A 16,980-nucleotide genomic window follows, 5' to 3' on the forward strand; every position below is an offset into this window, starting at 1 on the left:
TAATTTTTGCAAGAACCCTATGAGAGAAATCCTCTTTTTCTCATTTTCCAAAGGGAGAAACCAGGGCTTAGAGTGACTGAGTAATAGGAAACCCAGGTCTATTTGACACAAAAGTCACATTCCTAACAACTAGTCTGTACTGCAACATGGTGAGTAGAACCTTAAAGGAGTGACCAAAGTTCCACGGATTAAGTAACATGAGAGCTGGATGGATCTCAGAGATCAAATCCAACTTTCCCATTTTACAACTGATGAAACTGAGAGAGCCCTAGTGAGGTTAAGTGACTTAGCTTAAAACTGTACCCATTACTCATCAATAAAAAGAAAAACAGGACTTCCCTGGTGGCGCAGTGGTTTGGAATCCGCCTGCCAATGCAGGAGACACGGGTTCGATCCCTGGTCCGGGAGTATCCTACATGTCTCGCAGCAGCTAAGCCCGTGAGCCACAACTACCGAAGCCTGTGTGCCTTGAGCCCGTGCTCCACAACAAGAGAAGGCACCGCAATGAGAAAGCTGTGCACTGCAACAAAGAGTAGCTCCCGCTTGTTGCAACTAGAGAAAGCCCGCATGCAGCAACGAAGACCCAATGCAGCCAAAAATAAAAGAATTTTAAAAAGACAGATAAACAAAAAATGGATAAAGGATTTGAATAAACATTTCTCTACAGAAGATATGCAAATCACCAATAAGCACATGAAAAGATGCTCAATATCATTAGTCATTAAGAAAATGCACTTTCCTCGTGGCACAGTGGTTCAGAATCTGCCTGCCAGGGACCTCCTAGGTGGCACAGTGGTTAAAAATCCACCTGCCAATGCAGGGGACACTGGTTCGATCCCTGTCCCGGGAAGATCCCACATGCCACGGAGCAACTAAGCCTGTGCGCCACAACTACTGAGCTTGCGCTCTAGAGCCCGTGAGCCACAACTATTGAGCCCATGTGCCGCAACTACTGAAGCCCACGTGCCTAGAGCCTGTGCTCCGCAACAAGAGAAGACACTGCAGTGTGAAGCCCGTGCACCACAATGAAGAGTAGCCCCTGCTCGCCGCAACTACAGAGAAAGCCTGTGCGCAGCAATGAAGACCCAATGCAGCAAAAAAACAAACAAAAAAACACGTCATTAAAAAAAAAAACGCACATCAAAATCACAATGAGATACCACTTTATACCCACTAGAATGGCTACAATCAAAAAGACAGACAATAAAAGAAGTATTGGTGAAGATGTGGGAAAACTGGATTCTCGCAGTTTGTTGGTAGGAATGTAAAATGGTGCAGCCACTTTGGAGAAGTTTGGTAGTTCTTTAAAATGCTAAACACAGAGATACCATATGATCCAGCAGTTCCCACCCTAGGTATACACCCAAGAGAAATGAAAGCATACATCCACCCAAAAACCTGCACACAAATGTTCCCAGCAGCATTAGGCATCGTAGCCGAGCAGCGGAAACAACTTAAATGTCCATCAACTGATGAATGAATGAACAGAAGGTAGTATATCCATACAACGGAATATTATTTTGGCCATAAAAAGGAATAAAGTACTAATGTATGTTACAACATGAACTTGGAAAAATACCATGCAAAATGAAGGAAGCCAGGCACAAAAGGCCACATATTGTATGATTCCATGTATAGGAAATGTCCAGAATAGGCAAATCTAGAGACAGAAAGTAGATTCATGCTTGCATGGGGCTGGTGGGGGACTGTGGGGAGTGACTGCTAATGGGTACGAGGTTTCTTTTGGGGTGATGAAAATTTTCTGTAGTCAGATAACAGGGATAGTTGCACAACTCTATGAATATACTAAAACCCACTGAACTGTACACTGAAGTGGTGAATTTTATGGTATGTGAATAATGCGTCATAAAGCTGTTAATTAAAAAATTGTATCCATTCATTTAGCAGAACTTTACTGAGCGTCCATTCACGACACAGTCCCAGGCACCACAGGGTACACACAGGTACGGCCCCTGAGTAGCTCAAAGGTGCCACACTGCTCAGTGGAAGAACATGCTGAGTCACTTCTGAGATTTTATTCTTCCCAGCGTCACTGAACTTACCTGGCCCGAGTGCCACTCTTCCCCCACCGTTAACCGAGCAGGAGGCTGAGAGGGAGGGACGTTTCCTTCCTCTTGGGTAGTTAATGGCCGCCTCAGGTCCCATGCCGAGGTACCTCCCCTCCCCGCCAGGTGCTTACTGGGGAGAGACGAAACTCTCAGGTGACTTGATTCCTGACTTACCAATCTCTTTTCCTGGAGAGCACCCTTCACTTGTGTTAAGCAAACCTGATGTCTGGCTCCCTCAAAGATTTACACATTTTCACCAGAGAGCCTGGCTGGAGGACAGGAAAATGGAAAGAACACTAGGCTAGGGATCTATAAGCACAGATGTAAAGAAAAAAAAATCCCAACCCCATTACTTACTAGTTTATGGTTTTAGGCAAGTCATTAAAGCTTCCCTGAGCTTGTTTCCCCACTTAGAATATGGGAATGCAAATACTTGCCTGGACTACCTCAATGAGACAACAGACCAAGAACGCTTTACAAACTACATATCGTACTGTAGAAATACAAAGGAGGGCCACCATTATGGCACTCTTATCTGGGTCCTAAAACTCCCATCCTTCTCTCCGTATCAATTGTGTCCTCCCCTACTTTAAAAACGGACTCTTCTCTTGACTCTCTTTCCTTTAATTCTGCCACGCGTCTCCCCTCCTGCCTCTGCCACAGCGGACTCTGATGTATGCTGACTAAGACAACCCAGTTCTACCTTGAAAAAATGAACTCAGAGCCCTACTGATGGGGACTAAGGGGCTACATTTTTTTTGTCCTCTTCTTTCTGCCTAAACTTCATAAAAGGATTGACCAGACTATGGCCCTTTCCTCACCTCTTCCCTCTTAAACTCACTGCAAACTGGCTCCTCCCCGCATCCCCCCAGGTCATGAAAATCCTCCTAGTTACCAAATGCAGACACTTCTCTATCCTTTCCATCCTTTGCCTCTTGGGAGCACTTGACTCCACTGGCCACTCCCTCCCTTCATTTCTGAGATTCCACACTGCCCAGGCTCCTGTTTGCCTGCCACTCCCCACCGGTCTCTCGTATGGGATCCTCTTCCTTTGCCTCACCTTTGAATGCAGTGCCCCTCGGGGTTCTGTGCAAGGCCCGCTTCTCACTCTACACCCTGTCCATGGACAGCCTCACACTCCCACCACTCTGTCTAGATGCTGACCCACATCCCAGCACACCCTCCTGACCTCCAGGCCTGTATAACCAGCTGCCGGCCCGCTGAACACCTCCCCTGGGGTCTCCCACAGGCACCTGAAACTCATCATGCCCCCAAGGGACTCTTTCCCTCTATCATGCTCTTCCTCGAGTTCTCCTTTTCATTGAATAGTACCACCCAGCAGCCGAAGCCACGAATAAGGCTATCATCCTTGCCCCCACGCTCCTTCACGCCCCTCCCCCCACATAACCAACTACTTAGTCTCCAATCCTTCACTTTTCTCCATCTCACTGCCACTTTCCTAATAGAGGCCACCCTCACCTCCTGCCCAGATTACCGCAATGGGCTCCCAATTTGTCCTTCCTCTCTCTATTCTTTCATTCTTTTCATTTAAATGTCCACACTGTAGCCAGGGTGATCTTGTTTTTCTAAAAGCATATCTGACCATGTCACTCCCCACCTGTCTTGCAATGGTCCTCCGCTGCCCTCAGGATAAAGTCCAAAACCCCTAACAGGGAGGATTACATGGTCACCAGACCCTAGCTCCTGCCTACTCTCCTGTTTCATTTAATTCACTGTTCTAAGGTCTCACTATAGACCACAGCTACTTTCAGTTCCGACCACGCCATGCCCTTCCTTGCCTTCTGTCTTCAGTACATGCTGTTCCCTCTGCCTGGAGTTTCCCTCGCTCAAGCCTAGCTCTCATTTTCAGGCCTCAATTAAAGGTCACTTCCTCCAGGAAAGCTTCTTTATTGTCCCTCCCATGCACTCCGACTGGTGTCACAGAAGAGCTCAGGGTGGTATCATACAACTTCTGGCTACCCACGTCTCCCCACACAAAAGTACGGGCGCCTAGAGGGCAGGGCAAGCAACTTGTTCACGCTGAATCCTAGTGCCTCGAGGGGCACCAGCCAGCGAAGACTTGGTAAATGGACCAATCCCCTTATCTGAGGGAGAGCGTGAATATCCCGAAACCTGTGAACACACTGAAGCCCTAGCGGCTTTTGCCCTCATCCCTAGGGCTCTGAGGAGAAAAGGGTCTGCAGTTCTAGCCTCATACAAGGTCCCATTCACAAAGCTATTTACTACACTCTCTTCAGCCACCTCCCCCCAGAACAACAGTGGCCTTTCTCTGCAGCAGCAGTCTCTTGGAGGGAAGCTTCTGAGGGCTGTGCTCTGGGAAATGAATGGGGCCAGCCTGGGGCAGGCAGGACAGTGGCAGGGCGCGCCCTGTGCCGGTCAGACCCCTGCAGGGAACAGCAGCCCGGAAACCAGGTTGCGGATGGAGAAATCCCCCAAGAGCTGGGAGAAGCTGAAGGCAAGCCACCCCAACAAGGCTGCTCTGTCCCTAGAAGAAACACCGAGTGCCCAAGACCTAGCGCCCAGTGAGCACAAGGGGAATTCCTGGTCTCTGTTCCTAGTGGCAATGTTCAGAGTTGCTTTCTTGAAATCCCTTGGGTGGGCATGGAGGGAACTGGAAATGTCAAGAATGAACTACAGGTCAAGTCGGGTAACTGCAGGGAGGGCTACATCTTGTATGAAGAGGACTCTACTGGGTACTAGAAGACAATCTAGAAAAATGAAGAGACATCACTTCTGAACCCCGAGAACCAGGAGAAGACACAGTAACCAACACAAAACATGCAAAAAATGGAAGAGCACCAACATTTATTTATAATAGTCAACCATGTGCTAGGGATTCTGCTAGAATGATATAAAGTATTTTATATCAACATATAAAAGATATTGAGTCCAACTGCTGAATGGATGTGCAAAAGGAATGCTGAATAATACAAATGTACTACAGAGACATAATATTAACCAGAAAAGGTCTCCTTGAAGGAACTAAGACTAACTGGAAAACGAGATCACTCATAAAGATGTGCAAAGAGTGGTGTGGGCCTGGGAAACAGGCTAGCCTACCCGGAGTGGGACGGTAGGGGACAGTAACAAGACCCACAATTAGTGAGATGTGGGCTGAACTGAAGGAAGAAGGCATGGATCCCAAGCTGGGGAGTCTGAGCTGGAAAGGAAAGACGCCGTGCAAAGAAGTTTTCCAGCAAGAAAGGACCTCCTTAGGACGAAATCTTCCACACCTGATTTTTAACTAGTACCTTCTTGTGTTTGCTCAATATGTTCCCAGAGCCATGCCTGTCAGTCCTCAGTTTAGAATCAGCAGAGGTCTCAGCACCCAAGCACAGGTCATCGCGTGGCAGCTGAGGAGAGTTCAGGCCAATCTGGGGTCCTTGCCAAACCAAATGCCTCAACAACACCATATGTTTGGCACTACAGAATTCACAACATGCTTTTACACAAATTGTCCCGATCACACAGTTAGTTAGCAGCTAAGCTGGGGCTCACACAAAGCTCTTCTCGCTTCAAGTCCCGTACTCTCTATATTCACGCTACTAGGATGGTTTCTGCAGAGATATCCCTCGAGCCCTGGAGTTTGGTCTGCAGTGGGGAAGTGGGGTATGATTAATTAATCAGGATATCAAGTACATGCTAATCTCCTCAAATCATGACCCCATTTCCTGAGGGAGCTCTCAGAATTCACTCCCCTCTCCTCCCTCCTCTCTCTCCCTTTAGAAGACTGCACTGAAGAACTCTAAATCTATTTGGTAGAAACAGCCTAACCTAAGGGCCTAAGCAAGATTAAGTATCATTCAATATTCTGTGTTCAGGTACCAATGGGAGGCGGAATGACTTTTAATGATGGTCTTATTCTCTCTAGCAATAGCACGATCCTTCTAGTCATCCAGTCTCCAAACTTGAGAACCAAATCTGATTTAGCCTTAACATACATACCTTGTTGATGTTCCTTCCAAAATGTCTTTCAAATCCTGCCCTTCTTCTTTGTTCTCACGTTACCTTTTGCTCTCTTCCCATCTACATATTAATATCAGAATCCTTTCCTTAAACCTTCCTTTTTATAACCATATATTTCACAAACCTCGCTGATTGCCTTTTTTCTACCACACCAGTCTGAATATCTTTATCCCCCCACCCTCCCACCATACTCACCTTGACAACCTAATTTCTCTCTGCTCTACAAAGACCACCACTCTTACCATCCTGAGACCACCCTGTGCTGGTTCTATCCCAGAACCTTTGCTTATGTTGCTCTCCTTGTCAGAAATGGCCTCCTCTCTTTCTTTAACCTAAATAATTTCTAACTACCCCTCCCCTGGCTATTCTCACCAGCACCAACTTTCTACTCATTTCTCGTGCCTTTTTGGTATACATCAAGATTCAGCAATGATGTACTAGCTTCTTATCGTTTTGTGTTGCTTCACTAATTACATTTCCCAACAAGAATGTAAGCACCACATTCTTGCAAATTATCTAGAAGACACTAAGAACTGAGCAGAGCATGGAGCTATTTGATAAATATTTGCCATGCAACCAATTGATGCCACAAGTGCCACAGATCATAGATCATCATCTGGAAGGTTGTTAGATCGCTCCCGTTCTCTCCGTGATTTGAGGCCAGGCCACGACTGGTGACTATAGATCCTACCGCACCATTTTAAGGCAGCTATAAATACTGGAGGAGAAAGTGCTGGAAATCAAGACTCTGAAATCACTTCACTCTAACTTTTCAAAGCCCCTTTCTCACACATTCACATCTTTGTTTGCTATTCTTCAGAATGAGCAGAATCTTAAAGAAGTCAATAAAGAGGGACTTCCCTGGTGGCGCAGTGGTTAAGAATCCACCTGCCAATGCAGGGGACATGGGTTTGATCCCTAGTCCTGGATGATCCCACATGCTACAGAGCAACTAAGCCCGTGCACCACAGTTACTGAGCCTGTACTCTAGAGCCCGCGAGTTACGAACTACTAAGCCTGTGTGCCGCAACTACTGAATCCCGAGCGCCTAGAGCCTGTGCTCCACAACTAGAGAAGCCACCGCAATGAGAAGCCCACGCACCACAACGAAGAATAGCCCCTGCTTGCCGCAACTAGAGAAAGTTCATGTGCAGCAATGAAGAGCCAACACAGCCAATTAAAAAAAAAAAAAAGACCTGTGACCTATCATTGAAAAGAAAAGAAGTCAATAAAGACGATCAAGTGATACTAGTGACTTCAGGGCTTATGTTGAAATCAAAAGTAAAAGATGCGAAGGTGGACTTAAATTGTAGCAAAGGAGGAAATTCCCTGGTGGTCCAGTGGTTAGGACTTGTCGCTTTCACTGCCGGCTTCAATCCCTGGTCAGGGAACTAAGATCCCTCAAGCCACGCGACACGGTCAAAAAAAAAAAAACTGTAACAAAGGAAAGTTTGGTATTCAAAAGAATTTACAACTATTCAACTTATGGAACCACAAGGATCACTGAAAATGGGAGACCCTCAACTTTCTGAATCAGCTCAAGAGACGGCTTATTTGGAGTCAAGAGGAAAGGGAAAAGGATCCCCTAAGACTTAAGGCTTCTGTGATTTTCCCATCAAATCTGCTCAACTGTTTTAGGACCACAAATCTGGGTGTTCTTTCAGGGCTAGAAAATGCCTTCCAAACCCTACTCTAATTCTACGGGGGCCACAGATTTCTGGGCCCCTCCCTATGCTTCCACATCCCTGTGCTTCTTCCACTTTCCCCTCCCACTTCATCAGACAGCTCTGTTCCCTGGTTTTTTCAAACTTTCGTTTTCACTGGTTTTCAGGAAGGCAGATAGGATTCCTGAAAAAAAGTCCCGGCTCACTGAAAGAAAGGGCATAGGCATTATCTTTTCAGAGGCTCAAAGAACATAATAGCTAGAAGGAATCGAATCTGAGAGATCGCCTACCCTAATTCACTCATCTATTGGGTTGGCCAAAAAGTTCGTTCAGGGTTTTCATAAGATCTTATGGGAAAAAACCGAATGAACTTCTTGGCCAATCCAATATTTACTCAGATGCTGAGGGTTTTCCCTCAGTACTCCAAAGCTCCTCTCACAGGGGCTCTAACACGACTTTTCATAAAGTAATGATTACTTTTTTCTTTTGAGACCAGAATCTGCAACTTCTATAGTCCTGCTTCCCTTCATGGGGCAAAGAATTGACCCTGGATGCCACCAGCAGGTCTATGCTTGGGTCTTTTTTTTTAAGCTCTTTATTGGAATATAATTGCTTTACACTCTTGTACCAGCTTCTGAGGTACGTCAAAGTGAATCAGCTGTATTTATACATATATCCCCATATCCCCTCCCTCCCGCGACTCCCTCCCATCCTCCCTGTCCTGGCCCTCTAAAGCATCACCCATCATTGAGTTGATCTCCCTTTGTTATACAGCAACTTCCCACTAGCTATCTATTTTGCAGCTGGTAATGCATATATGTCTATGCTACTCTCTCACTTCGTCCCAGCTTCCCCTTCGCCCCCCGCCCCCTCAACCCCATGTCCTCCAGTCCACTCTCTGCATCTGCATCTTTATTCTTGCCCTGTCACTGGGTTCATCAGTACCATTTTTTTTTTAGATTCCGTATATATGAGTTAGCATACGGTATTTGTTTTTCGCTTCCTGGCTTACTTTACTCAGTATGACAGACACCAGATGTATCCACCTCATTACATATAGGTCCATTTCCTTCCTTTTTATGACTGAGTAATATTCCATTGTATATATGTGCCACATCTTCTTTATCCATCCATCTGTTGATGGGCATTTAGGCTGCTTCCATGTCCTGGCTATTGTAAATAGTGCTTATGCTTGGGTCTTTCCCCGACTCGGTGATAGAGAAAAGAAGAATGCACAGTCCATGGGGAAAAGGGTTTCCAAGCCACATGATAAATCTTGAAATTAAGTTTTAAAAATAATAAACCAACAAAATGGATTTTTAAAGGCAGTGCCACTATGAAGATGTGAAGCAGACACAGTCAGTATAGGTTAAAGTCATTCCTCTTACGTTTTACGGAACTTCAGCATTAACAAAGCCTTCTCACATACATCTGATCCCCAGACCTTTACAGCAGTGAGGGACACTATCCAAAAGTTTCCAAACTCTATTCCATGGAGGTTATGGGCTTCCAGAACTCCTCTGCCTTTACACCAATTTGGAGGTTAGCCATGTGACCTTCAAAGAATCGTTTCTATTTCGGATGGACTCACGGTCGTTTAACTTTTCACATTTTTTGTCGACTCTCCTAAATAGAACGAGAGGGACTCTGACAGTACTTTGACTATTTTAAAAAAAAAAAAAAGCTAAATAAATTTGTCTATCAAGGGGTGCTCTTTCAGAAACGTTTGAGTATGTGAAGAAGGTAAGCTTAGCCCGCTCCTGCGCATGTGGTGATTAATCACCAAATGTTTCATCTGCAAATCTACCGCCATCTCTCATCTCACACATGAAGAGCACAAGGGGACGTTCTGGAGAAGACTCAGCATTTCAGGGGACTTGCTATTTGTAGCTCTGGGTCCCTGTCCCTGCTTTGGGAGGCCAACCTCTAAACGAGGTAGAAACTCTGCTGAATGTCTGGGGATTTCTTGTTCCCAGGGCGCAGTAAGAACCTGAAGCAGGAGGGAGGAGCCTGAGGTGGGAAGGGTTCTGGGAACCTCTCCTACCTCCTCCTCAGACAAGCCCAGTCTCCTCAGCCTAGGCTACCAGCCTTTCTTCTCTACAACATTCCCCTCAGCCTGCAGGCTCTTTCCTCCCTCCTCCTCCACACACCTCGCATGAAATTTTGCCTCTTCTAAAGGAAAAAAAAAAGGCCACAGGCTGGGGAAAAGTTACATTCAATCTCAGATCCCTGATAAGGAACAGTTGCTGGATCTGGGTTAATTCTGAATTAGCAAAGCCATACGCTTCTAAAACAAGGAACAGCTAGAGATCATAAAGCAGATCCTTTCTATCCTCATCTAAGTAAGCAAAGGTAGCTCAAGCCTCTCCCATTCATCAAAATTCCTGGGTAGGAGATTCAATAACCTTCCCCTTCTCATATTCCAGTATCATCACCCAACCCTGACCATTGGAAAAGTATGTCTTCTTTATAACCTCATGCACTTCTGCAACAAAAAAGCCTGTTCACTCTGGTTAAATTCTTCAAAACAATGGAAAGATCTTTCAGTCACTCTTAATTTGTTTTGGGCCAGTTCAGAAAGCAGGGCATGAAGTTAAATCAAATCCATGAGTTTACCTAAACTAAAATTTATAGAGTTTTGCAGTTTAGAAAGCAATCTGAAATATATTATCTAATTTGATTTGCTCCTTTCAACAGCACTGTGAGAAAGATGCAATAAATGTTATAATCCTCAAATGACAAGCGATGTGAAAATGTTTGTAAACCAGAAAACATTTCATATAAATGAGCTACTGCCTTACATATGAGGAAACCAAAGGAGGCATGTGATTTTCCCAAGGTCACACAGTTAAGGGGAATGCCAGGGCTCAAATGAAGAACTCTTGACTTAAATCTAGTACTTCTCCATCTGCTTTGGTCCGCACATGAGCTAACTATCTCTGCACAGAGGAAAGCTGTTTTATGGATGCAAACTCTTAACCCATCTGGCCATCTCAAAAAACATTTGCCATGGAGAACTAGGCAAATGGATATAGATGGCTTAGCAAAACTCATTACCATTCCTATAAAAATAATTCAGTATTATTATCTCTGCTTGCAATATCAAACACATTTTTAGAAACTTTTGAGAAGAACACACATTAAGGGGCAATAAATTGTCCACAGACGAAAACTGAAAGGGACACGAACCTGAAAGGGACACGAACAGCTACAATTTAGCCCATCTTTCAGTAACAGCTGACTAACACTGCAAGATACCGATGAGCTGCAAATACTTCATGTTTCTTTGGACCCAGGAGTCACCTCCCAAGAGGGGATTAAAGACCCTACGGGATAAATATTCCACAGCCTTCTACTCTTTGAGCCACAATCTCTCTCCATAGACATGGTCCCCCATGCTTGTGTCCTAGAAAATATGCATCACCTAGAAAGCCTTCTCTAATTGACCTTACTTTGACTACATTTGAAATCAACACATGAATGTCAAAAAATCTGACATGGATGAGCTTACACGTGCTGACGTGTTCACTCATTCCAACATGCATTTGTCAAATAGTTAGTGAGCGCTCCCCCCACACAAGGCACTAGGCCAGGCATGCAGGGTACACCTGAGCAAACGAAACAGTTCCTGCCTTTACAAAGCTTATAGTCCAGTGTTGCTTTCACGCGGTCTTCAGGAGAACCGTTCCCAGCTCCCCACATAGACTGCATGCTCTTTGTAAGCAAGAACTGCATTACTTAAATTTTCTGAAACACTCTTAGAGCACGGCACCTTACACCAGGCTCTCCACACAGCAAACTGATAAACTAAAAGAGAATCCCTGCCCTAATCTGAAATCCTTCCACTCAATCCCTCCAGTATGGTATAAAATTGTGTAAAATTGTGAATTATCTAAAATCCACAGGGTCTTGAACCTGAGACGTCAAAAGATCCAACAGAATGAACCTACTGCTAAAGGCGTAAAGATCCAATGCAACTGGAGACCCCCTGAAAGGGACCCAAGCCCCAGAACTGATCCTCTAAGGGGCAGAAAATCAGGGCAGGGGTAAAGGTGAGGAATGCTCTCACCCTGCAAAGTTGCAATGTGCCAAGCGCAAGGGGGTGCTGAAAAGTATCTTACTCTACTTCCAGAAAGAATAAAATGGTGCCCCCGTCCCCATTCCACAGGACTAGTATATAAACCTACTTAGACAGAGTGGGGCAACAGAAAGAGCCTCGGGTTCAGAAGACCTGCGTCTGAGTCCAGATTCTGCCACTCGTCAGGGAAGATGGCACTGGGCTAGCCAGGTGTCCTCTCAGAGTCTCAATCACCACTTCTGTAAAATGGGAGTAATAACTTCTGATTTGTCTGCCTCACAGAAATACTGGGAGGCTCAAATGAGATACATTCCTATCAAAGCACTCAGAAAAACCACGCTCTACAAATCCTGAGACGACTTTGAGGGTATGCGAACTCCTAAAGGAGCATCTCACACCAGCCCGGGAACTTGTGCTGCCTCTTTCTTGCACCCCCAACACCTGGGTTTCCATCTTCTCACATCTCTGAATTCAGAGAAACAGTTTACCCCCAAATCTCAAAAAGGCAAGCGCGCTAATTCCCAAATTCCAAGAGGATGAAAAGAGAAGGGCAGCCGTGTAACCATTTCAACTCCTTGCCTTGACACATGCCTCAGTTCTCCCTTTACAAGAGTCAAACTAAAGAGAAGCCAACAAAAAGGGGAAGGGATGGAGGTTCAAGCAGCCATATACACGATCTGTCCTTTGTGGCTGTCTGCCTTCTCTCCACTGCCAAGTCAGGTCTCCGTCTGGGGACTGCTGAACTAATCTAAATGGGACTCTGAGGCAATACAGAGATTAGTGTTTGGGAGAGAGAGAGATTATATGCATTTTAGGCCACATTCCACAGCCCCAAAGAAATTACTATCAGCATGAATAATCAAAGGTTAACTGGACAGGGAGAAAACCATTGCTCCCTTGCAAATATTCTTGCCTATTTCTCCAATAATTTTTTTTTCCAGGCCCAGTCCTTTCATTTGCTTGTTCAGTCCTCCAACCACCCATCCACCCATCCAGCACCCACAAAACTACCCTCAAGATTCTCAAGGATAAAGGGCTGAGGAGAGGGGTAGGAAAGGAAAAGGCAGATACCTTACAAAGCTGTAAACTGTAGCGTTACCGGTGATGGGGAGACTGGGCAGACTCTTGGGGGTGGGGTGGGGGGAAGGGACATCCTGTGCTCAGACACTAAGGGCCAGTGCCTCTGCCCATCAGGCCTAGGAGCCTAAAACAACTCCTTCCAGCTCCAGGCAGAGGAAAGGCCCATTTTGCAGAGTCAAGCTTATTAGAAACGGCTTGGAAGATTAAACCTAGGGCATCGGCTGGCTGGCAGATTTCAATGTAAACCCCAAGCTTGGAAAGGAAGAAATTCTAGTATTGACCTATGCATTTTGGGGGCCATTACCAGCCACTGGTAAAAATCCAGACCTGTATGGGTGCAAAGGGTGTTTCTGTCCCATCATTCAGGCCAAGAACAACCTCCTCATTCTAGAAATGGGATCCACCCCATCACCAAGCCCCATCATTCCACAACAACCAGCCGGTGAAGGCCCACGCCCCTGCCAGGCCCGGCAGCTCCCATACCTAAAGCCGGTCCCAATCACCCTTGGGGTCTCACGTGACCAGGCTTGTGCCCGCCTCCCACCCCTAGGCTGGCAAGTTAGGGACTCAAATTCAGCCTCTGGCCTGGCAAAAGTCAAAAGCGGCTGGAAAGCATTTCCCCCTCTTTCCCCACTTCTGGCGTCACTGTCTTCTGTTTATATTTAAAAAACACTGAATCAGGAGATATGTTTTGAACATGGACACACACATAGGGAACATAAACACACATGCCCAGACAGTCCCCAGAGACCCCACCAATTCCCACAGCCCACCCAGACCCTTCTTTTATCAAAATGCAACACCTTCCCTCCCAGGCTTTCCATAAGTAAGTGTTGGATAACCGCATTATTAGCCAACATACCTGTCTATACTCTGGGGCAACCTTACACTCATGGTTTCTCGGTGTCTCCACGGTTCCAGAATCCTGTAGTTTTGATGTCTTGATCAGGATTGAATCGCTTGCAATTTTTAAGAAAGGTGAGAGGATGGCCTCCCAACTTGAAGACAGAATCCTTTTTCCTCCAGCTCTCAGGACCCTGGTAACTGAAGCTCCATTCTACTTCTACCAGTTAACATGGTCTCCTTTCTCAGCCCCCTTTTCCCCTCCCCCCTCCTAAAAAAAAAAACCAACAAAACAACCGAAAGGAAAAGAGAAAAAACTGTGACCTTCTTAGAAACCAAAAACTCAACCACAAATCTCTTCAAGGTTAGCGCTATGGACCAAAAAAAAAAAAAAAAGAATCGCAGAAAGAATGTGGCTTCAAAATATCAGTCTTAACTGCAAAATATAGATAAAAACCATCCTTTTAATCCAGTTTTCCCAGCTGTCCTTCTGTTGGCAAGAGAGCCTCAAGCTCCAAAGGGGTAAAAAATAATTCTCTGGTCTCCAATGCTTAAAACGACAACAACAGATATACTGAGGGATTAAAAAAAAAAAGAAAAAAAAAAGATGAAAAAATCCAAATCGATACCTGGAGAAAAATCTTCCAGGTGATTTGCACAGTAAAAAAATAAATAAAACCATACAATAGTATGTACACAACAGCACTCCTTCCAAGTCCAGTGCAACCCTGGGAACCAAAATTAGGAATTTCTTTTAAAAAAAAAAAAGCTTTTACATGAAAGGTTTTGAAATTTTTGAATGAGCCAATCGCATCAAAAAAAAAAAAAAAATCAGAACACCTGAAATGCAATGTTTTTTTTACCTTTAAAATGGTAGCAATACCACAAACCAGAGAAAAATCTCTGAAAATACTCTCTCCTTTCCTTTTTCCTTTGAACTTGCAGGTTTCTCCACCTATCCCAGCCTGATTCCCAGCCTAGGTTCGGCCTTTTTCTGAAAGACAATTTCCTGAGTTAGTTCTGTTTTGCTTCTCCACATCCAGGCTCCGAAATTTTCTCTCGCCTCCGCCTCCATGAAACGGAGATTTCGCTTCTTTCCGTCCCCCCCTGCTCTCCCCTCTCGCCTGGCCAGAAAAACTGCTCCCTTATTATTAACAGTTTGGATTATTATTGTGGATTTGAGTTCCAGGTGGGATATCCCTCCACAGCAGCCTCCCGGACAATCCGATCGCTTGGCTCCTCTCGCTCGGCCTCTCTCGTTCCTCCCTTTCCGCCCCTCGCCTGATCTCGCAGGCAGGAGCCCACCGCGCCTCGCGCAGGACCGCCGGCGGCCTCCGACTCCCGGCCCCGCTCGCCCGCTCGCCCCACGCCCGACCGCCGCGCTCCGGCCTCGGCGGCCGCGGGACTCCCGGCTCGGGCGCAGGCAGGCAAGGCGGCGGCGGCGGCGGCAGGCCGGCACGGGCGGGCGGGCGGGCGTCCGGCTCCCAGCGTCGCGGCCGCGCTCGCCTCCTTCCGGGCCCCTTCCCCGCCCCCGCCCCGGCTCGCCGCTCGCTCGGGCGCAGGCCCGGCCGGCCGCCCCCTCCCCGCGCTGCCCTCCCTCCTCCTTCCCCGAGAGCCTTTCTCCTTCCCTCGCTCCGGCGGGGGCGGGGCCGCAGGCTCCTCCTTCCCCGAGCGCTGCCCGCCGGCCTTTCCCCCTCACGCCGCGGCCGGCGGCGGGGGCGGGGGCGGGGGCGGGAAGCCGGCGGCTCTTCCTTTCCTCGCGAGCTGCGGCCGCGGCTCCAGCCCCGCCGGCCCTTCTGCAGGGCTGCCTGCGCGCTCTGCCCCGCCGCGACGCCCCCCTCGCCGCCGGTCCTCGAGCGGTCCCCTCCACGGCCCCACAGGCGCCGGCCCTGCCCTCAGGTGCGGCCTAGCCGATCCCGGGCTTGGCCGGATCCCCGGCTTTTCCCGGCCTGGCTCGCCGGCGGACCCCGCGCGAGGCACAGCGCGCCGCCCCCGCCGGCGTCACCGCTCCGGCCGCCTTCTCGCTGCCTTCCCTCGGGAGCGTCTCCCCCTTTTCCTGCCCTGAGCGCGAGACCTGACCTTTGTTTCTCACCCCCCTCCCCACCCTGCCGCGGGGCCCGGCGCTCTCAGGCCCCCTCCCCACGTGGACCGGTGTGTGCGTTCACCGCCGTCACCCCTGCTCTCCCGCCGCCACTGCTCACCCTGCCTCCACCTCTTTGCTCAGTCTTCTTTTCTCAGAAATTTTTGTCGCGGTCTCCTGCCTGGGTGCCGGGAGCTCTTTTAACTGTTTCCTCCCGTTTCGGTGGCCCTGCTCACTTCTAACACCCACCGACACCGAGGGAGGAGACCCTTCTGCCCTCCCCGCTCCGGTTGTCTGGGCATCTTAATACCAGGCTAGGTCAAGTGTTTTTGAACTCGATGGAAAATCCTTTCAAGGACAATTCTATTTCCATAACCTCCTCTCATGGAATCACACTTTCTAAATCTTTCCAAGTAACATGACATTACTCAGAAGGCCCGAAGTGTTATGATTAAAAATAATTAAGACAAAAAGGAAACTTTTTCATTAGGACTGGGGAGTGAATTTGTCTTCTCACCTGAGTAAATGCGATTGTAAAATACCCTGCGGGCGGTGGTGTGTTTGCATATGTTCTCTCCCTTCCACACTACCTAGATTGTTCTGGGGGAAAATACATGTATATGCGTATTTACCCACACGCCTCCATTAGCAGTAAAGAGGGATCTGAGTGACCCCAGCAGTGTTAGAAGTGATGGATTTGCAAATAACAAGAGGAAAAAGAAACTAATAAGCATCCGCTGAGGATTCAGAATGAACCAGAAGCTTCCTCTGAATTATACCAGGTGCAAGTTGGTAAATAAAAGAACTTCACCCCATCTCCACCAACCCCTAGGCCAGAAGCCCCGAAGACAGGTGGTCTGCCAGGAATCTGAGGCACCACAGTTCAAATTGTTACTGACCTTGTTTCTTTTTCCTTTCCTATACTACCTGCAAAAATGTTCCCAAATGGGGACACTTCCTCTGTGGTGATAGACCAGTGGTCACCAAACATTTTTCTTCTCATGCTTTCGTAATCTATGTAATATTTTTAAACAATTATTTACATGTATTTTATTACATACGTTATACATTTTGTTCTAAAGTAGAAATATTAAAAGATTAAAATAAAGATGAAATGCATTTTAAAATCATATTTTTTAGTGAAAGTTAATTGCTGTCATGACTGGAAAAGATGCTTGT

At 47.0% G+C, this 16,980-nt stretch overlaps 1 protein-coding gene across 11 annotated transcripts in view; it reads right to left on the reverse strand.

The window, feature by feature from the left end:
• ARHGEF11 (Rho guanine nucleotide exchange factor 11) overlaps positions 1-15,257 on the reverse strand; it is a 107,099-nt gene extending 91,842 nt beyond the window's left edge. For all 11 annotated transcript variants that reach the window (XM_057727055.1, XM_057727085.1, XM_057727079.1 and 8 more), the window contains exon 1: positions 13,741-15,257. In XM_057727055.1, the coding sequence (XP_057583038.1) occupies positions 13,741-13,772 (32 nt within the window). In that variant the 5' untranslated portion in view covers positions 13,773-15,257. The remainder of the gene's footprint in view (positions 1-13,740) is intronic.
• Between the last annotated feature and the right edge of the window lie 1,723 nt (positions 15,258-16,980).

This window comes from Hippopotamus amphibius, chromosome 1 (genome assembly GCF_030028045.1).
Source record: "Hippopotamus amphibius kiboko isolate mHipAmp2 chromosome 1, mHipAmp2.hap2, whole genome shotgun sequence".
Lineage (NCBI taxonomy): Eukaryota > Metazoa > Chordata > Mammalia > Artiodactyla > Hippopotamidae > Hippopotamus > Hippopotamus amphibius.